We start from the raw sequence: 24762 nt of genomic DNA, 5'->3' as shown, positions 1-24762 counted from the left end.
ATATCTTTTTTAATGATGCTGGGTTGTTGTTTCAAGACATATACTGATTTTTTAGCATTGTTTTGTTGGTTTTTCCTTACCATAAACTGATATTTTCTAGGGTTGTTGTGTTAGTGTTTCATTGACATATACAGATATCTATATTAGTTCTGTTGTTTCATTGATATATACCAATTCTTCCTTTTTTTTCATAATAAAAATCTAATTAGCCAAAAAATATAAATTTTATTTGTAAAAAATACAAAATTTGGTAGAATATAAAGCACTCTTAACAATATGGTATATCACTAACTATAGTAAATGTGTTTGCACAGAAAATGCACACGAAGGCTATCCAATAATTATATAATGCTTGTTTCACAGTCACAGTGGTCTTTGAATTAGTAATATAATTTCCATGCAAAATTAATTTGCTGTTTTTATTGATTAAAAAAATTGTTTAAAAAAACAAATTTAAATGCTTTTCCTAAAGGGATTAATTTTTAAGATTTTTTTTTAGCTTTCTTTATAAAATATATAAATTCCTTGCCAAAATCAATTAAGATATGTCATACAAAGTTCCAAAATAAAATATTTCAGTGAAATATTTTGATATGTGAGAAAAATGCAGTGAAAAAAACCCACCCAAAACAAGCATTTTACTGAATAGCCTAAAACATCACAACCTAAATATGCACTTTTATATATAACAATCAAAACAGCAGTTTTTAAAGACTCTCACAAAAATATGGCCAAGTTAACATTAGTTGGAAGACTGTTCCCAATTCAAGTTCTTTTTTTTTTCTTTGTTTTGTCTTCTGTCTTCAAATAAAAAATCATTGACCTTATATATAAAAATTTGGAATGTTTTGTATAGATATGTAACGAAGATAAATAGCAAATCATAAAATATTAAGACCATAACAATATCCTAAAGCAAAAAATTAGAAAATTTTTCGATAACAAGAAAAAATAAAGTAAGTTGTAAAAATGTAAATAATCTCTTTAAGTGAATATCATAATTGGAAATCTGTCATAATTATGCTCTGATCACAAAATAAATATAATAAAAATTTCATAAGTATAGAAGTTCATTTTGATTTAAATGCAAATTTTGTATTTAAATTTTCATAAATATTTTTGCATAGGTGGTATAAAAAAATTGTGACAGTAATATAGTACATGGTAAAGTAATAGAATTCTTCGTGGAGTATCACTGAAATGTTAAATTCTGCAGCAGTATTAAAAGTGACGTTTTCAGTCAGACAAATAATGTAATTCAGCCATTTAAAAAACTTATCTTACTTTTTCTTTTCTTACAATGAGACATAACGAAAGATAAATATTTCGAAAATATATTATAAAAACTTAACATAGATTTTTTTTTATCTTAATTCATAATTTTTGTTCAATTTCTTTGAGACATAAAAATGTCTATAAAATCATGTGTACAATTCATGAAATTTACAAATATCTTTATGTTTGATTATGTCCAATAAATTGAAGTGGGCAGTTTGTTCTAACGGCAAGATTATATAGTAAAAGTCTATTCATTTTACAGCATAGTTGTACCCTCACTAAATCCTGTTCTTTGTTGTCCCCTGTCGTCATCTCTGAAAATAAAAGAAATTAAAAATTCATAATCATGCATAATATTTGACTGAAAAGAACAAATCGTTGATCTGTGATTGTTAGTCTGTGTTTGTTACATTTTTCTTTTCAATGGATTGATTGTGGTTTGCATTAATGTCAAGTGGCAAATAGTTTCTGCATGAACTAAGTGAAAACAGTAAATATATAAGATTTCAACAAAAAATTAAAGAGCAATATAGTTTAAGCATGTTGTTTGTTTCATCAAGAATGACTCTGTAGGTAATGAGTCACAGAGTAATAATAATAATAAAAAAAAAATTGAATAAAAATAAAAATTGAATAAATAAAATTATTACATTGGATCCAATGTATTACATTGATTTCCCAGTTAAAAAAACCCTGATAATTTCACATGTTTAGTTTTTCACTCTCTGATGTCATATAACAACAGGCAATGTCAAGACGTCGGATCAAAATTGAATAAATAAAATTAAAATAAAATGTATAATCTAGTCTAAAAAAACTATGTGACATGCTCTTGTCTTGGTTTATTTATAAATAGATAAACATAACATATATATAAATGAGACAAGATTTTTTTCTCTCTGAATTACCAAAAAATCATGCATATAAAGATTGATACTTTTGTTACTTAAGATTCTGTGGCAAATATTTCAACCATGCATTGATAACATGTAGTCAAATAATTCTGACTTAAAAAAAACCTTCAAATAAGGCAAAAAATAAAATATAAGATATGAATTTGCTCTATCTTAACACAGGCATAAATGAGAATAAAATATTCAGTAAATATCCATACACTACTCTACTGTATGATATTATAGTTTTGAAACTTTTCTATTTATAGACATGCTCGGGACTTACACAGAGTACCAATACTCTGATTTCATCTCGTACACCGAGCCCCTATGAACATTCATACTAGGAGCAGTGGCTCCCTCTACAATTTCAACTTCCTCGACATGTTCTACGCCGTCTGCTGTTTCCCCAGCAACATACTCTACTTTGAATTTGCTTCTGTTAGAAAATCATAGCAGAAATAAAAACAATAAATATTGTTCCTTGTGAGATGCTGTTGCTTTTGATACATATAAGAATGTTGGCAAAAAATATGTGACCTAAAATAATACAAAACAACCAGAAATGTGACTTTTTCTGATGATTTTTCTTAATTTCACCAACTCTTTCAATGGTGTCTATTAAACTAGCAAAATTACTAATATATAATTTATACCCCTTGAGATAAATTGTCAGACAAAGGAAAAACTAATTATAGAACATTCATTTAAGAAGTACAAAAAGTCTCTAGGCATCTTTTATCTTTTCAGCAACCATTTTCTTAATACCAATGATTGCATGGATACCAAAAAAACCCAGAGAACACTCTTGTCTTAGAGTTCATGTTCAAACTCCATCAGCAACCATTTTGTTATAACTATAGTCACTTACTCTTGATAGAGTGGATTTACTGCCGAGGCAACCCCTTCTGTGGCCCCTGTATGCTGAGCTTGTACAGTTTCTCCTTCAAAAGTCATGTTTATCTCCCCTAATTCTTTGACTGGTTCATCAGGTGGCACATACATGTTCAAACTCTGAATAAAACAAATAAATTGTATAATAAAAATTCATGTTTTTATAGACACAGAATTTCATTGGTAGACAGGACTTTGAATCAATTAAAAACTCAGATGTTTTGGAAGCATTATTTGAATAAACTTTTTTCTAAAATTATATAAAAATATGTATATCCTGTATTTGAATAATGGAGGTCCTAAATAATTTTAAAGAAAGCAATCTATCAAATATTTCATACCTGTGTTTCATATTCTCTTAGGAAATCTGGTGGTTCCATAAACTCTGGATGATCATATGTTTCGTAAGGTTTATAGTTGATCATATATTTAGTGTATCTGTAAAGGAAAAACATTTGTTTAGAGAGTATATTTAGAGTATTTGTAAAGGAAAAACATTTGTTTATAGAGAAGTTATAAGATCTGATGTTTTGGTATGAATTTTCTGGTTAGAAATTCTTGATGAAAGTATCAATTTCAAATGAAAAAAAAATCAGAACCTCTCGGTAAACCATTTTTGGAAACATAAGTACAATTTCTGAATCCTGTTACTAACTTTTTTTAAATTCTACTAAGTATTATTTTCAGGTGGTTTTCTTTATAACTATATAATCAACCAATCTATCTTGTTTCTAAAACTTTAAAAAATAAAGCAGGAACTATTTCCTTAGCATTAGAAATTCTTTTTTTTCTATTCTTGTCTCAATTGCTTGAGCATTAAAATACAGAATTAAATTCACCATTTCAGAATAAAAAGAACTATGGGTTATTTCCTTATTTGTTTGAAAATAATGTCACATAATTGGTTGAATTTTTTTTGGATGTTGTTAGCCAATGACAGAAGTTATGGTGTAAACTTTTGTACTTATTACCCAGAAGGCATTAGATTCCAAAACAGTAAATTATCAATATTGAAACAAATCTTTTCCGTTTGTATTAATAATAACAGGTTACCTTGATGATGTGAAGATAATGACAATTATTCCCACAATGCAAAGCAGGATAGAGATGGCTACCAAGGCAATGAGTGCTGCCCATGGATCATCTAACCACCAAACATATGATTTTGTTATTCTTGTTCTAATTGCCTGTGAATCTAAATATGGTGGACGAATGTTTTCAACTGCAACACCATCGTCTTTAAGGATGTTACCGATTTCATTGATTTTGGTACCAGTAAACAGAGTACCATCGTCAGTGTTTTTAATCAGTTTGAACTGAGTATTGGGTCTCACCATTACAAAAGTTATGTCAGTTCTGTAAAGAAAAAGCAAACAAAAATGATAAGCAACTGGGTTTATTATAATACAAAGAAATTATTTAATTATTAAAATATTGATAATAAACTGTTGGTGATCATTCTATCTGTACCTACTTTTTGACACAGGTTGAAATTTAGATACTAATTTTTTCGTTGTGCAGAAAAAAATGTTCAGAAATTCTTTTTTACGTAAGGCAAGCCATATTCCTAGCATTGTTTTTCACTAATTACTTGCACTGTGTTTATAAATTTTACTTTATTCACTTATAACTTACACTGTGTTAAAACTAAAACATTGTTTTCTTATAAATTACATTGTGTTAAAACTTCAACATTGTTTACTTATAAATTACATTGTGTTCATAACTTTAACATTGTTAAAATATAACTTACATTGTATTAATTAATAGCTTTAATATGGTAACTCATAACTACCATCTTCAGATTAACCACAAGTCCTATGGCCCAGGCTATTGAAAACGTTGATGGACAAGTCAAACCTTCCCAAATAAAGGCTTAACAAGTTATATAGATTTAAAGAAAATTTATTCAAAATGATGTTTGGGAAGACGGAGCTTATACTGTTTATAACTTTCACATTTCTATATTTAACTTACGCTGTATTTACAACATTTAGATCCTCGTCTCTCTTTTTCTCAATATTATCTATCAAAACTATATTTCCTGTATTGGCCTGCAGTTGTCTGAAAATGATATTACATGGTAATTAATAAAGACATTATTTTTTCTCTTCATCAAATATTTGAATATATTCTCATAAAACACTAATAATAGATAAATGGTATAACATTTCCGTGATCCAGTGAAATGCAAAATTAGGGCATATTTTATAAAATCATAATTTTTAAACTGTAAGAATGAGGTTGTAGATAAATACAGTTTTTACAAAATTCTTAAGCACCTCTTCAAAAATTCCAACCTTTATATTCAATAAATTTGTAACTCCATGTTTTTAAACATATAACAAGAAATAATAGATTGATCTTACTGTCGAATAGATTCTTGTTTTGCAGTGACACCTTCCACAGATAAGCTTGCTACCAATATAAATCTGTGTATATTGAATACTGTGTTAATCTGTAAGAAAATACAAACATAATTCTTAGATCAATATGCATTTCCAGGTAGATGCAAAACTGAATTATTTTTTAGGAATTCCTCAAATAAATAGTGAAATTTTTTTGTTACTTCAAGTTAAATGAAAAAAACCCAATATTGATGCATTAATAATATACTAAACTATTAATTCTGATAGAAAATTCTGAGGAAAAATTATTGAATGTCAACTATTATCTTTCATTCAACAAATTAAAAGGACTCTTACAATATTTTTCATGATATCAGGTTTATTGACAGACATGACAAAGCCATTGTTCATGTATGACCTAATTAAATTATATTTTTGTGTTAGTTATCTTTAATGAATTTTTACTAATATCTTACATATAATTTAGCTGTATCTGAAAGCTGATCTTCATATCGTGGAGCTTGGTCTCTAACTTCCAAATCATACACCATTGGAAGAGCATCAAAGTCTGTTGCATCTGCTGAAAAATCGCTCTTTGTGCTGATGACCCCATCTGTTGTATCTATTTTAAAATTGACACCGTTGCTAATGGAATAACTCAATTGTCCAAATATACCAGCTTCATTATCAACAGCCTGGAAGAAAAAGACGAAAGTTAAATTCAAGTTTGTTTTGTTTCTTTTACCTTTCTTACAAAGGACAATTTTTTATTATCTCCCCTATCTTTCAAAATAAGTTAATAAGAAAGAACAAAAAAATTATCTGATCCATACACGAAAACCTGCACACATGTTGATGTAATCTGTTAAGATTTGTTCTTAGCAATTTAAACTAATTGAATTTTTATGCTGACAAACCCCATGCAAACATGTTGAGGTAATCTGTTAAGATTTGTTCTTAGCAATCTAAACTAATTGAATTTTGATGTTGACAACCCCATTAAGTGAAAATGACAAAAATAATGTTTTGCAAAATTTTGTAAAATTTGGATCAAGTCTTTAAACATTTTGTATGTGCCCATTACTAGTCAGGAGCTGGAAGTTCAGTGGTTGCTGCTTGTTGTGTCATATTTGATTTTCCCTAATTGTTTTGTTCCTTAATCTTGCACTTAATTCCTTGTTTGTATTGTTAGGTAAACATTTGTCAGCTTTAACAGCTTGCTATGTGGTCCGAGACCACAATTATTTTGTAGCGCATTTCTTTTAGACAATAAATGAAAATTAAAAAAATCCCATCTGCGCTTTCTCAATGAAATTTTTACAGTGTGTTGTACTACTTTAGGGACAAATTATATCAAAATTATAGAAAACTTCATCGGCTCTAACTCAAAATATGAAATTTTTTGTTTAAGGGGTCTAGAAATCTTTTGACAGCTTCCGAAGTGCTAATTTTTAACCTTTTTAAACAGCTGGACCAAATCACTACTTTACTTTCAAATTCTGGACCCACATTTTTTGACAGTGTAATTTCACTCTCCTACTTGCAATTTGAGACATAAAACATGAAGAAACAAATTTGTAAGGTTTAAAATAAATTGGCAAGTAACACACTGTCAACACTAGGGACTATATTCGTGGACAATGAAAATTAAAGGACCACAATTTTGGTCGCGGACCATATGGTATGGATTTTGCTAATTGCTGAAGGCCGTTAAAGTGACCTATAGTTAATAACTTTTAAACTACTTGGTTTCTGGTAGAAGTTTGTCTTATTGGTAATCATACCTCTAGTGGTGGATCCAGGGGGGGGTTTCTGGGGGATGGACCCCCTTTCCTTTTTTTTTGGGAAGATCAATGACTTTTAAAAGGGCTGGATCAGCCCCTGTACCTCTTCTTATTTTTGTTTCGTTCACTGCACTTACCCTTATAACATTTGTCACCAATGAGTCTGCTTTTGTGTCAGAAGTGACGATGGCAAAATATTTGTCAGCCACATCAGCATTGCTGTGTGATGGATAGACTGGGAATATAAACTGTGGTGATATATCATTGACATCTATAACATTAATATGTACTACAGTCTGTGGCCAAGTATTCCATACTGAAAAACAAAAATAGTCATATATTAATCAATCAAAACATACTGTTATGAAAGTCATTTAAAATTCAATCTTAAAATGTAAGTTTTCTATAAGGTTATGAGTATTGCAGTAAGAAACTCTCTTTGTCTGTAGAGGATAAATTTTCACTTTCTAACCAAAATAGCTTATTTCTAAAGAATTCACATGAAGTTTTTCTGTCTGATAACAAAGCCTCTTTATCTCTTTAAGATTATATCCTTGTTACGCAATAAAAAATATCCCTTTTCATAACAGATTTGGCTTATTGTTAAAGGTCGTTTTGTGACCTATAGATTTTAACTTTTATGTCATTTGGTCTCTGGTGGAAGTAAAATCACAAAAATACTGAACTCCCAGGAAAATTCAAAATGGAAAGTCCCTAATCAAATGGCAAATTCAAATGATAAAACACATCAAACGAATGGACAACAACATGAAGAGCAGTCTCATTGTCAATCATACCACACTGCATTGGTGGATCCAGGGGGTGTTCCGGGGGTTGGATCCGCCACTAGAGGTTGGGGTTCAATGCAATTGAATGGGAGCATATAGTTGGAACCCCCCCTTTACTCTGGGTTGGGAACCCTCCCCCTTTTTAAAATGGCTGGATCCGCCCCTGCACTGTCTAACTTTTATACAATACATACTGTAGATTTGTCTCTTTTTCCTGTTGTTTCTGTTATTAAAAGCCACATCAACAGTTAATCTGTATCTGTTCTTCTTTTCGTAATCAAGATTTGATAGTAGGGTGAGATTACAGAATTTTGAGTATGTTGAAGGCCTGATACTGAACAATGATTGAGATCCAAGGTTTTCATTCCCGTCTATAATTGAACAAAGCACAGTCTTGTCTCCTTGGTTCTCTACTCCCAGTGATGTTACTGCAAATGGTACTTGTACATTTTCTAGAATGTCAATGCTGTAAAAGATCAAATTAGATAAATATTTGTTATGTATTTCACATACTATAAATTCAAAATTCAGTGTGTTGATTTCATATTGAGAATCTTTGAATTCTGGTTAAGTGTGAATTCAAATTATGCAATTGCAAATATGTTTTGAAAGAAAATCACTTTATGATTTCAAATTTTTGTTATTCAGTGGCTGATGCGGCCTTATTTTTGAAAAAGAACTAACAATAATATTTTTTTTACCTAAACTAGATAAAAATTAATTTTCTGCTATACAATAGGCAGCCATTAACCGGAAATAATTGTGTACAAAAAATAAAATGTGTATGCAATAAAGTAATCGAAACAAACATAAGGTAAAAATGAATAATAAGTTATACAAAATCCTCATCCCTCATCAATATCAAATGATTGCCCCTTCATTCACATTTTGACTAATTGGATCTTTTCTTCCTTCATTAATTAGTTGTTTTTACTTACACATATTCTGGACGAGTAAATCCAAGTTGCCCTTCCTGCACTGCAGTATAAGTCAAATTAGCTATGAGTGTAGCATCACTACACTTCTCCTTCCAGCTCTTGTCGCAAACTCTAATGGTGGTCTATAATATATAAAATTGAAACATAAGTCTCAAAATTGTCCTTAATTGCAGTTATCTGTAAAGACCAAAATTAGCTGGAAATACAGGGGTCTCATTTGGGAGGGAGGGTTCTGATCCCGGATCCCGCTTACACTATGTATGTAAGCAATTCTCATTTTTTTGTAATTTCCCATGTCCTGCTAGACTTCATTTCCTGTTTTCACGACACAATAATGTGACTTTCACTTGTCACGCTTAGACCCCAATGAGACCCACAATGCATGGTTATAGATTTTTTAAATTTAGACATAAATTTGAAGGACCTCCTAATATATACTAAAAAACATAACATTGATTTATTAAAATGCTTTGGTTAAAAGAACTAAGAGAAATGTATTGTACATTTTTAAAAGCTTACAGCTTCTATAGAAAAAGCTATCAAATAAAATTCAAATTATAGGAGAAAATCAAAATGAAAGTAGATAACTTTTTACTTCCATTACATATTTTTACAAAACTACTAAAACTGTTCAGATTCAAATTAAAATTCACCAGATAAGGGGATATAACAAAGTAAGATCAACAAAGTAAGATCAAAGGATTTAGATCATATATCAAATGATTATTGAGCAGACAAATGAAATGACTTGATGAAAATCTGTTTGATGCTGTAAAACATGGTTGATAAAATACTTGTTTATTTGAATTTTATCTAGGAATTTTTTAACTATATAAAAGAGTAAATAAACAAATGACCTTGAACCCTGTTTTTTTTTACCTGAACTGAAGCAGGTTTTGGATCTTGAAGATTTAATGGCTGTGCTATAAATACATCTCCGAGAGCAGAAACTCCAAAGTAACGGGAATAATCAGTGTCTTGTACCACAGAAAATTCATACTGGGCATTAGGAGTCTGAAGATAAAAACATTTTATGGTAATAAAAACAACACTTTAAAATAGGCACAACTATTGTCCATAATGGCTATATACAACTTGTATAGCATAAGTTACCAATTGTGTTATTAAAATTATCAAATGATACTCAAGTACTCAAATTAAACTAAATGATACTCAAGTACTCAACTTAAACTACATGTAAGTACATCTATCAAGGGAAAAGTTGAATGTTTTTGCCTCAGACTAAATATTAAGTTTGCCACCAATGATGACAAATGTATGATTGATATATCTCCCAAAATGTTGATATCTGAACAATAAGTTCAGGGCTTTCAATAGAAGGCGGTAGGCGACGATTTTCGTCGTCTACTTGAAGGAAATCCGCCGCCTACTTTGCTCAAAATTGTAAAATTAAAAAATCAATAAAAATGACTGAAGGGGAAATTTACGCTGTTGACACAACCAGGGGATTTCCGATAAAGTGTGGTTGATATTTATAACCTCTACGTGAAGTGACCCGAGCAGTCACGAACGCCTAGGCTGGGATCGCTATCAACAAGGAGAGTAAGGCAAAAACTACTGAAAGTAGAAACCAGCAGAAGGCACCCGAACACCGTCTGTAAACAGACTCCTGATTGGTCGATTTACAACCGGTTTTCTTAAACGACCTACGATTGGTGTAATTAATAGGCGTGTACGAAAATAAGTAAACGAAACCAAAGTGACATCAGTCAATGGATTAGAAAAATACAAAAACAAGGTGCTTTATAAATATTGAATGGAAATACAACTTATTCAAAGGAGAACACTATATATTTTCACAATGTTAAAATAAAATAAAAAACAAACAAACGCCAATATAAACAACGTACAGCCACTGACCCACGTGTTCGCAAGGACACCGATCCCACATTTGTTTTTAGATTCAAATCCTATTACATAGAGTGAACTACATGAACATGTTCCTTTATAACTATGTTGGCTTTGTATTAAAAATTAAATAAATTGGTGTCGCAATCTTCTTTTCTTTGTATCTGTAAAGCATCACTGTCAAATTTGGGCCCACTTTAGGGTCTTCTGACTTCAATGCACAATGCAACGATGTACCCACACTCAATGCCCATGTCAAGGATCATATAATTTATTATCCTGTTAAGGATTTGTCTGCCTCTGTTGTATCTACTGAACTGAATGTTAATGTCCCATTCAATTTATATTCTATTTTCCCTGAACTCATAGAATTTTAATCTAATGACTATTTTTTCAATTATTATTCAAAGAGCACAATAATCACAAAATTATTAAGGCATGTTGTAAGGGGCAAATAATAATAATTTTTTTTTAAATAAAATTTTAAAATGTTTTTTTTCAGAAAATCAATATTTTTAGAGGGGTGTGAATCATCAGACGGGTCAGTAAGGCCACGGTTTTTTAATTTGTTGGTTTACGGATTTTCCCCATGAAAAAGTCGGGTCGGTCGGTCGGGAAAAAAAAAAAGAAAAAAAATCATCTTTGAAGACAAAAAAATATGCAAAATCAATATATATTTCACCTTTCTAGCAATATGTTTGTTATGCTATTTTATCATCATTTTAGTTCGATGAAATATTATTGCTCAGCTGTTATAAACTACGCATGACATTGTCTAGTAATTTACAGTAAAAAAAAAGGGGGATGCACGGACAAGGACGAAATTAAATCATCATTTCAGAAACAAGAAAAATAGATTCGCGTAGCTCTTAATCAATACTAGAAAACTTGGTAAATAATGATCTTCAAGCACGAAAACTGATAAAGAAAAAATGCATAGACGTCGTACGAAAATAAGTTTCAACACAGGTGTCAAAAACCTAATAGAATCGTCCACTGGAAAAACGATATCGGGTTAATCTGTTGTCTTGCATTCCCGTTTTTTTATCCAAATGAACGACATTTTTTTTATTACCTATAAAAACAAGAAAATTCCTAATGATTTGTTAATATTCAGTTCTTTAATTTGATGCCTTCACCCTATCCACATTTGGACAAGTCTATTTCTATGAGATGATGCATCTTACGGACTGATGACAAATAAGGTAAACGAACTTATTGTGTAATTGGTTTTAAACACAAGTTTCGTTCCGCAAAATTATTTGCGCAAACGACATTTCAAGGTCAGTTATAATTGATTTGTCTATATTTAGAAACGTAAACTGGAAGGTTTTTTTTTCACACCAGAAAGTGTTGTCAATTTTGTTAGTGATTAATGCATTTCATTTCAGGAAAAAAAATATTTTAATTATTTTTCAGGGATAATGCATTTGTTAAGGTCGGCGGGAATAAAAAAGCGTGAAAAGTGAATTTTATTTTTATTTTGGAAATCAGCAAAATCGGGTCGGCGGATCCGTAAACCAATAAATTAAAAAATCCTGGCCTAAGCGAACAGCAAACACATGTTTTTGTAATTTAGGCCAGCCTCCTGATAGTATTAATTCATAAAGCGCATTGAATAATTTCCTATATTATAAAAAGGGATTTTCATAGTGCTATAATTGTACCAAAATATAGTGGTCCCCTCTTCTATTTCAGAACTTCTTGAGTTTAAGTATAATAAAATTTTATTAATGAATAAATTTGATTGGATGTGGATCTTTCCCTATATTATCACTATGTCATTGCTATTCTCAAACAACTTCAAATACAAGCTTTAAGTTGAAGTCTGGATCAAATGCAGATATAAATGTAGTCAATTATATTTACAGAAAATCCAACCATGCTACAAATTTTAATCAAAAATTTACATTATCTTCATTAAAAAAATGATGTTTTGAGAGGACTGAAACAGGGTCCAGGAGACTCCCAGAATGCAGGATTTTGCACCATTTTAAAAAAAAATTCTGGGGCCCTTGAGCGGGCCCCAGACCCCAGGCCGTAGGTTCGACGAGCAAGCTCGTCGCCGCGGCCGGCTTCGCCGTCCGCATTGATGGGACTCCTATTTTTTGGTTTTATCCTTCTACTTCTAAACTTATTGAAAGCCCTGAATAACTAGACCAGGATTACTATGGAAAAGATGAAACATTGCCAGTTTATCTAGAAATACTTACATTTGCACTAAGTGCGATATTTTTGTCAAGATCTGTTGCTGGAAGCCTTTCTAGAACTGTTCCAGATTTTAGTTTGTCAGAAGCATGTACTTTATATTCAGTCTGGTTGAATGTTGGTGCATACTGATTTCTGACAATTGTTATTACAACACTGGCTGTGGCAGCTTTTGGCTGGGCTGAAACATCCTTGGCAACAATTGTCAACTGAAAAATAAAACACAAACTTTCTGTAACTTTAGTGTGAAACATCTAAGTCTTTCTATATGTTTTAAGGTGAGGAAAATACCTTGTCCTTTTGTTTTTGTTAATCCTATATAAAGTTTAAGGCAGTTATGTGTAGAATAAATGTTTGCTAGTTACAAAATAGAGGAAATTTTCACTAAATTTCTTCATTTCTAAAAAAAAATCTTTAATTCATCAGAACCATTGACAAATATAGTAAAATACTGTTTTCCTAACAAACAAAAAATGTTTAGAAATAATAATGCAGACATATTTCTAAACAACGATAAATAAAATTTGGAAGTTATCTGAAATTAAGGAAAATATTTTCCTCATACAACGCTCTTATTCCTTACCTGGCTTTGGCTATACTTTTGCCGTTTTAAAATTTTTAAAAAATATTTTGGCCTCATACATCGCTGAAGAGACATTTATTGTGGAGATGGGCATCTGGTGCTCAAATTTGGTAGAGTGGGGTGCTCCTTTTCGCCATAATTTTCCATGATTTCTGCAGTTTATGTTCAGGTCTTTATGTTTTTGAAGTATACTGATATTTCTATATGAAGATAACATCAAAAGCAAAATATTCTTAGATTGAAAATGTGCTTCTATGAAAAATTCATCCGAAAAGTTAGATTAAATGCTATTTGAAATTTCCTGATGTTTTGTCAAAGGGGACACATATTTGCTGTTTTTACACATCTATTTAAAACCAAATAACTGCAGCTTTAAACAATATTTATCAAATCAATTTCATTATAAATGAATAGTAGACATTTCAAAGGTGTAAAGAACTGAAATTTAGGGCAATGAGTCAAAGAATTACTAAGAAATAATCTTTGAAATTGTGTTTTTCATTCAAGAAATTGGCCGAAAATTGTTGTCCATTTTTATGTTCTTTGCAGTAAGTGCTGAAATTTTGTCTGAGTTTAAAAAATAAACATATTTGTTTTAAAAATATAATTTACAGGCATATTTCTTCCATTTCAGCCTTCATTCGAAGTTTTTACACCTCAAAATCATGAAACGGCAAAATTGTGTCCCTTGCGCCCCACTCTAACATTTATTTTATTAAACTTACAGTATACTGGTTTGCTGATTCATCAGTGGTCAAGGATCTCGAGAGATAAATTTGACCGGAGGTTTGACTAATTGTAAAGAATGGGAATTGTGATACAGGGTTCGTGGCATTAATCTGATAACGTAAAATTCCACTTGAACTAGTTGCACTTGTAACACTGTCTAAATCATTGGCGGTAACAGTCGTCACGATGTCAGCATTAGGATGGTATTCTGATATCCGTACAGGATAATTATTTTGGGTAAAGGTTGGTCCGTAAATATTTCTTCTGATATTGATGATCACTTTAGCGGAATCTGTCTGTGGTGAATTTGTTAGATCTTTTACCATTACTGACAACTGAAAGAGAAGAACATTTGTTGAATTTACATATAAAAATTATAACTGTTATTTTACTGGATATTATTATATTAAAGCTGAATCTCAAACAGAAATTAAGTTTATTATTATTTAAAAAGAGTGAACAGAAAATTCTGATGAACAGCAAGATAAATTACAGCCAATTGCATTGAGTCTGTAGGGAAACTACCTCCTTGGTTAGCTTGCTTGTTAGCTGAACTGTGAAGTCATTATTAGGTTAGGTAAACTACCCTCATTTAAAAGTAGACTTGTCCGACAGATAACCAATCTATCTCTTTGTAAGACTAGACTACTTTCCAAAGGAGGGTAGTATACATTACCTAAAAATGACTTCACAGTTCATCTCACAAGCAAGCTAACCAAGGAATATACGATTCCCTACACAATCAATGCAATAGGCTGTAAAGAATTTTTATACCAAGATTTCAATATTGATAGTTAGTTGAAAAATGTAAATTTGTTTGTTTTTGAATATGTTGTTACAGATTTCACATTACAAAACAATGAAAATAAGGAATACAAATTTGGTACTAATATCAATTACCAAGAAATAAATCAGGTCCTCCATACTTCATTTTGAGACTACAAATGTATTCCATTTTTTTTGTTAATAATTTTCCCACCTCTGACTATTCCATTTTTTTTGTTACGGTAATAATTTTCTCAACTCTGACTATTCCATTTTTGTTTGTTAATAATTTTCTCAACTCTGAACTTTCAATAGGTTTTGCTGCTTAACTTTATATTGTTAATTGAATCATAATTAAGAGTCAATCAGCTAATTTCAAGAAGAAAAACAAAACAAACCATCAATTTCTCTGATAAGTCAATCTCACATAACTACTTTTACACATAATATTGTATTAAAATAGCAGGAAATTTCATCATGTCTTTGCCTTTTTGGCGGGAAACAAACCATTTTTGTTTGTTTCAATTTCTACTTACAGTGTATTTAGAAGCTTCGTCATTGTACAGATTAGCATTTGTAGAAATTTTTCCTGATGTTTTATCAATCTTAAAGTAGAAAGAGGCTGGCGGATCTTCAACAATGGAATACTCTAATGGATCCTGAAATAGAAATATAAGTATTTTTACACAAGTCATGAAAACACATATTCAACCCAGGTAATGCAAGAATTTGCCACTATGGGCTGGTGTGTAATATTAAGTTGTACATGTACAAGTTTAAAATGTATCCTCAAAATTGCTTCTATGGGCAGTGATAGATGGTTAGGCAATATAGGAAAGGTGTACTGACATAAGAGATCTCTAAACACATTAACTCCAAATGGAGCTTTCATTTGTAGAAGCCATATTAATTATGTGTATCAGCGGGGAAAATGTGAATGCATAAAAATATAGTACTGTAAATTCAGAAATTATTGCGTGCACTTATTATTGCGATTTTGTCATTTTAAGACTCAAATGCGATTTAAATCTTTGCGATATTGAGAAAAATCATTTTTAATTCATATAAAATATTTCAAAATGCGAGTTTAAATTATTGCGATTAGAACCCTGTCCCATTTTTCGCAATAATTTCTGAATTTACAGTATATGCCAATACACATAATTAACAGCGTCTGGAGATGTTTCATAGCCTGACCGGTTTTGGTCCAAAAGTGATAGGTCACTGGTTACTCTATTTTCAAAGCAACTTTCTTTGGTATCATGTTTAATTTAATGGAACAGCTCATGTGTAGCTGGCTATAGCATACTTTTTAATGGCATCAAATATTGTAATCCTGAAAATGACAAGAAAAAAGTGAAAAACCTCATACATCTTTTGTCTCTTAGCCTAGAAGATAGTCAGTGTCCTCTCTCATTTTCATTTTTAAAATTTGTTTTTTAGCCAAAAAGTGGGTAATGATTTTGCTCTTCTTGATCTTAAAAGGCGGATAAAGGTGGGGAGCCTTTTGTTGATTACATATGGAATCACAGAAGCATGACTGGAGCCGGCCCCCTCATAGGGCAGTCAGTGGGCATCTTTATAAAAATTTCTGGATCTTCACTCCTGTATGAAGACTTACATTGTCATTATCTCTAGCCTGCACTGTGAGGATATTAGTGTTGATTGGTGTACTCTCATTGATTGTGATCTCATACTGGCTCTGAATGAACTGTGGTGCAGATGGATTTCTCTCAATAATGATTGTTACAGGAATGCTGCTCTGTTTCTTAGGGACACCTCCATCCTGTGCTATTACTACAAACTATTCGAAAAACAAAAACAAAGTTATAACCATACAAATGCAGGAAAAAAACTTATTGATTGTAAATGTTTTAATGAACTTAATTATACTTTAATTTTAGTGGACTCCTTTGATATGTTATGGCTACCCGGTGTTTTTTTTTAAATCCGTATGGTTAGTTTTTGCACAATCTGACCTTATAACATTACACATGTAACTATTATAGTAGCTTTGTACACATACATTTTTTTAAAAGTTCAATAGAACAATGAATATATGAAAGTACACAACATATAATAGGTTCAATAGAACAATGAATATATGAAAATACACAACATATAATAGATTTAAGGAAGAATCTGAATACATGATTTATTCTAATCCAAAAGAAGTCCCAAAATATATATTTTACTTCAAAGAAATAAAATTTTCAAATCAATTCTACCTTGTACTGTTTAAGATTATCTCCCCTTAGATTGTTGATGGTCAGTATTTCACCATTTGATGGGTTGATGTAGAAGTAGTCTGCTCCATATGGTGGTACTGTGTCTTGTGTACTGAATTTGTATGTAAGTTTACCATTTTCTCCCTATGAAAAATATAAAAACAGCATATTCTCTAAAACAATTTATAATATATATATACAGGCTTTATTTGTCTATCAACATCTGTCTACAGTTACTGTACTAAAAACAGTCTAAGTTAAAAAAAAAAACAACAAACAAACTACAGTTCCTATACTCTTTAAGTTTTAAGCAGGCATCCATCTTTAGAAGCATACAACTTTTTCAAAAAATGTTCAAACCTAATTTGTGTTCTATATGTTTGTTGAAACTAATGAAATCAGAACAAAGATGATTAAATTTTAGTAATGCAAAAATACAAAAAGTTAAATTTTAAACAGAAAACTAAGGTGTGAAGAAAAATTTAAAAATAGTTTGCAGTTTCAGAACTTACAAAACATGATTGAATCAAAACATCAGAAACAATTGAAGATAACAACAACAAAATATTTCCATGTCACATATTTAAATCATTACATCTTTTAAAGAATGGCAAATTCAGTATAAATATATACCTCATCGTCATCAGTGGCATTGACCTTTCCTACCAAGGTCAGTGGATCTGCATCCTCGTTAATTGTAAAGACGGCTGCCCCGTGAGTGAATCTTGGATCGTTAGGGTTTCTGATAACTGTTATCCTGACAATGGCTTCAGCATATTGGGCTGGATCCTTCTGACGATAGCCAACAATTCTGACCTAAATGATAGTAAAAATTATTTTAGTTTTTATCCCTTATCTTTTTGCACCCTCTAAAATTATGAAATTAACAACAAAATTTATAATGCTATTAACATGTTTTTAACCAAATTTACAGTGTAAACAAACACAACTCTGAACTTCATTACAGCAAAATGCCTTGTGTGTTCAAGAGTAAACTAGACTGACAGATAACCAATCTATATGTCTGTAGGACTAGATTACTACGAAAGGAGGGTAGAAAAGTTAACCTTATAATGATTTCATGGTTCAGCTATCAAGCAAGCTAACCAAAGATATTACCTTTACATAAACATTCAAGGCATTTTGCTGTAATTGTTTTAAAGCAGATATGGATTCAGAATTTGATGTCAAAAGGGAAGCTTCTGACAATTACATATTTTGTAAAGGGGGGGGGGATGTAGACAAGGTGGGCCACATATGTATCCTTACCTATAAACTCACTTGAATATTATACTTACAACATATGATGGTGATCTATTGTCATCCTCTATCAGTAGTTTGTTGAGGGTTATAGTTGCAGCGTTTCCTATCTTTGTAACATTGAAGAATGTCTTCGCCAAGCCATCTCCTCTCATGTCATATATAACAACACTCTGTTTATAAACATAGATAAACTTTAAACATGCAGTGAACGTATGATTTTTTTTATCAAATATTTGTGGATTGAGGGAAAAAAGGTATGTTTTCTTAGATACCTGTTTTTTATTGTTTGGCCAATTTCTGCACAAAAAATTCTCGAAAATTTTTTACTCAAATGAAAATTTATGATTCACATTTTTTTCACTGAAAATCACAAAAAAATAGTATTGCATGAATAATAATCATACCACACACTTTTTCACAGTAGTTTATTTTGTCCTTTTAAATGGTCACTTTAATTTAAGTTTACTTAAAATATGCCAAAAATGAAAACAGTTTGCACAATTTTTTATTAGTTACATAGAAGATTTAAGTATACAAATTGACAGTAATAAAATTTTTGAGATTTGATTTCCATCTCAGAACAAACTAGAGGCTCTCAAGAGCCTGTATCGCTCACCTGATTCTACTTGGGTTTTTGAAATCATATAAAAAAATATAAAATTTGGCTAAAAGTGACAACACAACCTCATTTATAAGGAAAGGAACATCTTTAATTTCATTCAAAAGTCCCCCACTGGCGGCCATCTTGGACATTCATGCAATGTTTGGTTTTATTCCATTCAGTGGTTCTCTAGAAGAAGTCATTTGTATGCATTTCCCATAGGGTCCTATGTTAAACTAAGTCCCCGGCTGGCGGCCATCTTGGATAATGGATCGGCTACAAAGTAACAACACTTGGTCAGCACCACATTAGGAACATTCATGCCATGTTTGATTTCATTCCATTCAGTGGTTCTCTAAAAGAAGTCATTTGTATGCATTTCCCATAGGGTCCTATGTTAAACTAAGTCCCATGCTGGCGGCCATCTTGGATGATGGATCGGCTACAAAGTAACAACACTTGGTCAGCACCCTATAAGGAACATTCATGCTATGTTTGGTTTTATTCCATTCCGTGGTTCTCTAAAAGAAGTCATTTGTATGCATTTCCCATAGGGTCCTATGTTAAACTAAGTCCCCGGCTGGCAGCCATCTTGGATGATGGATCAGCAACAAAGTAACAACACTTGGTCAGCACCTCATACGGAACATTCATGCTATGTTTGGTTTCATTCCATTGAGTGGTTCTCTAAAAGAAGTCATTTGTATGCATTTCCCATAGGGTCCTATGTTAAACTAAGTCCCTGGCTGGCGGCCATCTTGGATGATGGATCGGCTACAAAGTAACAACACTTGGTCAGCACTCCATAAGGAACATTCATGCTATGTTTGGTTTCATTCCATTTAGTGGTTCTCTAGAAGAAGTCATTTGTATGCATTTCCCATAGGGTCCTATGTTAAACTAAGTCCCCCGCTGGCGGCCATCTTGGATGATGGATCGGCTACAAAGTAACAACACTTGGTCAGCACCCCATAAGGAACATTCATGCTATGTTTGGTTTTATTCCATTCAGTGGTTCTCTAAAAGAAGTCATTTGTATGCATTTCCCATAGGGTCCTATGTTAAACTAAGTCCCCGGCTGGCGGCCATCTTGGATGATGGATCGGCAACAAAGTAACAACACTTGGTTAGCACCTCATAAGGAACATTCATGCCATGTTTGGTTTCATTCCATTCAGTGGTTCTCTAGAAGAAGTTCAAAATGTAAATTGTTAACGACGACGACGACGGACGACGACGGACGACGACGGACGACGACGGACGACGGACGCCAAGTGGTGAGAAAAGCTCACTTGGCCCTTCGGGCCAGGTGAGCTAAAAATAGTGTATATATATAAAAACATAAAACTTATATAGTATATTACAATAGTATACTTACGCCAGCCAGTGGATCATTAGCAGTAATGGCAAATACTGTATCACCAATATTAAAATCACTTTCTCTAATGGTGAGGTCATATTCTGATTTGTCAAAGCTAATATCACCTATTCTCTGGATGGTAATTCTAACGGTAGTGGTATCAGTTTTAGCTGGTATCCCTTTGTCCCTTACTCCAACAGTGAACTACAATGTGAATAATAAAATACATTAGAACATGAATGTGTCCATAGTACACAGATGCCCCATTCACCCTTTGATTTTCTATGTTCAGTGGACCATGAAATTGGGGTCAAAACTCTAATTTGGTACTAAAAGTAGAAAGATTCTATTGTAGGGCACATGTGTACTAAGTTTCAAGTTGATTAGACTTGAATTTCATCAAAAACTACCTTGACAAAAACTTTTCAGATGAAACAGGATGGATGGAGGAACGGATGGAGGAAAGAACAGACAGACGAAAATGATGGATTAAGACCAGAATACATAATACTCCTAGGTGGGGCATCAAAAGCAGAAAAAACTAAATTCAAAAATTCTAATTTGAAAGAAAATATTAATATCAGGCATATAACTCATAGTGTAGTGATTTGATGTTGAACAGAATGTTTTTGTTTCCTATGATATAAAAGAACATATCTAAATATTATAAAAGATAAAATTGCTTACCGTTTGAACTTCTTGTCCATCTGGAACTTCTGTTAGTGGAATACGGGCAGAAATAGATCCATTGACAGAATTGATCTGGAATATTCTGCTCTGAGCTGCAGGTCCAACAAAGTAATACTCGATTGCTCCATTTACTGGGTCCTGAAGTGAGAGAAAAGCTTTATAATTTGGACTGATTTTCATGAAAACCTTAAGTCATAATTTATTGAGCAGCACTTATAGCCTATTCTTTTGAGACAAAGAAATAACCTCCAGGACATTAAAACATAAGTAGCACATCTTTTTCTTAATAATGCCTATTACTGTAGGTTACTATATATTAAACAAGTTAACACATTTTGTTTAAATTTTTTTTTTTTTTTAAATGAAACAAGATATCCTTACTAAGAATTCTGCTATGTGATTTCAAGATTTTTTTTCTCAAATATTTTCCCACAATGCTTCAGTAAACAATTACACTTACAGGCCTATCATTGTCAACAGCCTGTACTCTAATGATGTTGTCAAACAGTGGAACAGACTCTGATGTAGAAACAGCATAACCTCCAGATGGCTCCACAAAAGATGGGGCCGTGTTTCTATTGACAGTCACTGTCACTACTGCGGTTGCACTCTTTGGACTGGCTGTTGTGTCTTTGGCAATGACATTGAACTAAATAAAAGATATAATAGTATTTAGAATAAGAACTATATTTTGGAAATAAAATCATTTAAAAGCATTTATAAAATGCTTTTCTGTTCAATTAAACATTTTTCATCAAATTGGAAAATAATAATCATACATAACTATTTTACAGAACCATATTCATGTCACAAACTGGTACTGTAATGGATTTTTAAAAATTCTTATTTTTTTAAATTTCAAAGTCATCAAGTTACACAAAAGAATTTTTTCAATCTAAAGAAAAAAGCTGTATTCCAATAAAAAAGGAAGAAAGGAATGGTGGACATATAATTTCATCAATTTTATCCTTAAACAAATTAACCCTTAGCTGGAACTGTTATGTTTAAAGTTCTTATACCCGAAAAGTTAATGTTACCAAAAAGTAAAATAACAAAAATTCCTAAACCCAGGAAAATTCAAAACAGAAAGTCTGTAATCAAATGGCAAAATCAAAACTTCAAACAAATGGATAATAACCAAGTTATTTAAAGGAACTCTTTTAATTATTCAAAAAATAGCTTCATCTCAATTAAAAAAAGGAAAGAACAGAACGGAAGACAAACATGATGCATGATATTGAGTCATTTTTGTCCTTAAACAAATCAGATATAAACTTACAGAATAAGATGTTGGTTGAGGTGTGGTGGTATCCTCAGACATCCTCTTGTTGATTGTGATGAGGCCGGAGTAGGGATCAATGGTGAAGTAATCAATTGTTGGTTCAATGGAAAACACTTTGTCTTTCTCGGGAGACTGAAATTAAAAAACAAATAATTTAAATTTGAATGTAACACGTCTTCTTATTGGCTGACAGTGTGTTGTCTATCAGCCCAAAGACATTACTTTGTCATGTGACAGTAACGTTATCAACGTTTTTTTATGATTTATTCCAGCTTAAAATATCAATTTTATATATACAATTATGATGCACATTTATATAAATATACTCAAAGCAAATATCCTGTTAGTCACACAGCTCTGAATAGAGAACTACTTTCATGGTCTCCTGCTCACTAAGTGTGTGAGAGGTCTTATGTTAGATCAACAACTGGGACAAACCAAAGATAAAAATGTTTTTAATGTCAAACACATTTTTAGCAATCGAAATAAAACAAAAAATATAAAAGATAAAAATTCTCAATTCAATCCTACCACAATATGCTAATTTAAAAAAAAAGAGAAAAAAAACCCCTGAAAAACAAGAGCCTTATAAAACCACTAATTATCAGGGAGCATCAAAATTCCTGTCCTGCCTTTTCTCCAAATTTCACCCTACCCCCATGTCCCCACCCAACCCCCTAAAATCAAATGGTAGCTCCCTAAGATAAAATATATAAAATTCAAACTTACAGTCAAATCCCCATCAGTAGCCCTGACAGTTACTACAGATGTTCCAATACCATCGTAATCATTTCTGGTGGCACTGTAAGATGTTGGTATAAATACTGGTCCATTCTGGTTCCTAATGACTGTGATCTGGACTGTGGCATAGGCTTTATTATCAGGCTCTAACGTGTCATAGGCTTCAACTAAGAGCTGCAATAGAGAAATACATTGAAAAATGTGTTTTTGGAGAAGATAAAGACTTAATTTTAATCAAATTATTACAGCCTACCTTTTGGGAGCACCAGGTTAACCCCTGATTTTTATTAAGTCGTGTTATCAGTGTTTAGTTTTCTATGGTATGAATTGTTATTGTTTTTTTGTCCTTTCATCATTTACTTTTTGCTATGGTGCTGTCTGCTTTTCCTGTGGGTCTCATTGGGGTCTAAGCGTGACGCGGGATTGTCGATTTTTTGTATGCGTGACACGTGAAAGTCAAATTATTGTGGCGTGAAAACGGGAAATTAGGTCTTGCGGGACCCGGGAAATGACAAAAAAATGAAAATTGCTTATGTACATAGTGTAAGCGGGATATGGGAATCTGACAATACAGTAAGTGGGATCCGGGATCGGAACCCCCCAATGAGACCCCTTTTCCTGCACTTATGATTTTGGAATTCCTCCCTAGTATTTTCTCATTTTCTTTTTACAGCATAAATGTAATATTTATGTCAGATTCAAGGTTGGTTAATGTGGTACATCCCTCCCCCATCAGTCTTCATTTGTTTTACTGTGTTTACGGGTTGCCGCCTCTATTCCATTTGCTCAATATTTTTACTTATTCATATTTAGGAAAACAATCATAGTGACCATAAACTAGAGGCTCTAAAGAGCCTGTGTCGCTCACCTTGGTCTATTTGAATATTAAACAATGGACACAGATGGATTCATGACAAAATTGTGTTTTGGTGATGGTGATGTGTTTGTAGATCTTACTTTACTAAACATTCTTGCTGCTTACAGTTATCTCTCTCTATAACAGTACTTTCTGTGGAAAATGTTATTGAAAATCTTCAAATTTTAAGAAAATTGTTAAAAATTGACTATGAAGGGCAATAACTCCTTAGGGGGTCAATTGACTCTTTTGGTCATACTGACTTATTTTTAGTTTTTACTTTGCTGTACATTATTGCTGTTTACAGTTTATCTCTATCTATAACAATATTCAAGAAAATAACAAAAAAACAGCAAAATTTCCTCAAAATTACCAATTCAGGGGCAGCAACCTAACAACGGAATGTCCGATTCATCTGAAAATTTCAGGGCAGATAGATCTTCACCTGATGAACAATTTTACCCCATGTCAGATTTGCTCTAAATGCTTTGGTACCCCAATGATGATTATGGCTAAGTTTGGTTAAATTTGGCCCAGTTGTTTCAGAGGAGAAGATTTTTCTAAAAGATTATAGGCGAGTGTAATATTTGAAAAAGACGTCTAGTTAAGGACTTTAATGCACCCACCTAACACACGGCTAATTTTTTTTTAAAATGAAAGAATA

The 24762-nt window shown here is 31.9% G+C and overlaps 1 protein-coding gene across 1 annotated transcript in view; it reads right to left on the bottom strand.

Moving 5' to 3' along the window:
* Positions 1-205: 205 nt before the first annotated feature.
* LOC139489809 (uncharacterized) overlaps positions 206-24762 on the bottom strand; it is a 204321-nt gene continuing 179764 nt past the window's right edge. The window contains exons 155-177 of the mRNA XM_071276656.1: positions 23231-23416; positions 22499-22633; positions 21680-21868; positions 21217-21357; positions 20548-20733; positions 18604-18738; positions 17939-18121; positions 17306-17449; positions 16699-16881; positions 15614-15736; positions 14309-14647; positions 13006-13209; positions 9803-9937; positions 8924-9045; positions 8180-8451; positions 7335-7513; positions 5890-6108; positions 5435-5523; positions 5043-5129; positions 4119-4421; positions 3407-3503; positions 3043-3185; positions 206-1592 (exon numbers count right to left, since the gene is read on the bottom strand). Of these exons, the coding sequence (XP_071132757.1) occupies positions 1535-1592; positions 3043-3185; positions 3407-3503; positions 4119-4421; positions 5043-5129; positions 5435-5523; positions 5890-6108; positions 7335-7513; positions 8180-8451; positions 8924-9045; positions 9803-9937; positions 13006-13209; positions 14309-14647; positions 15614-15736; positions 16699-16881; positions 17306-17449; positions 17939-18121; positions 18604-18738; positions 20548-20733; positions 21217-21357; positions 21680-21868; positions 22499-22633; positions 23231-23416 (3852 nt within the window). The 3' untranslated portion in view covers positions 206-1534. The remainder of the gene's footprint in view (positions 1593-3042; positions 3186-3406; positions 3504-4118; positions 4422-5042; positions 5130-5434; positions 5524-5889; positions 6109-7334; positions 7514-8179; positions 8452-8923; positions 9046-9802; positions 9938-13005; positions 13210-14308; positions 14648-15613; positions 15737-16698; positions 16882-17305; positions 17450-17938; positions 18122-18603; positions 18739-20547; positions 20734-21216; positions 21358-21679; positions 21869-22498; positions 22634-23230; positions 23417-24762) is intronic.

The sequence above is a fragment of the Mytilus edulis genome, chromosome 9 (genome assembly GCF_963676685.1).
Source record: "Mytilus edulis chromosome 9, xbMytEdul2.2, whole genome shotgun sequence".
NCBI lineage: Eukaryota > Metazoa > Mollusca > Bivalvia > Mytilida > Mytilidae > Mytilus > Mytilus edulis.
Note: the sequence above shows the minus strand (reverse complement) of the source record. Positions and strands in the feature narration are given on the sequence as shown.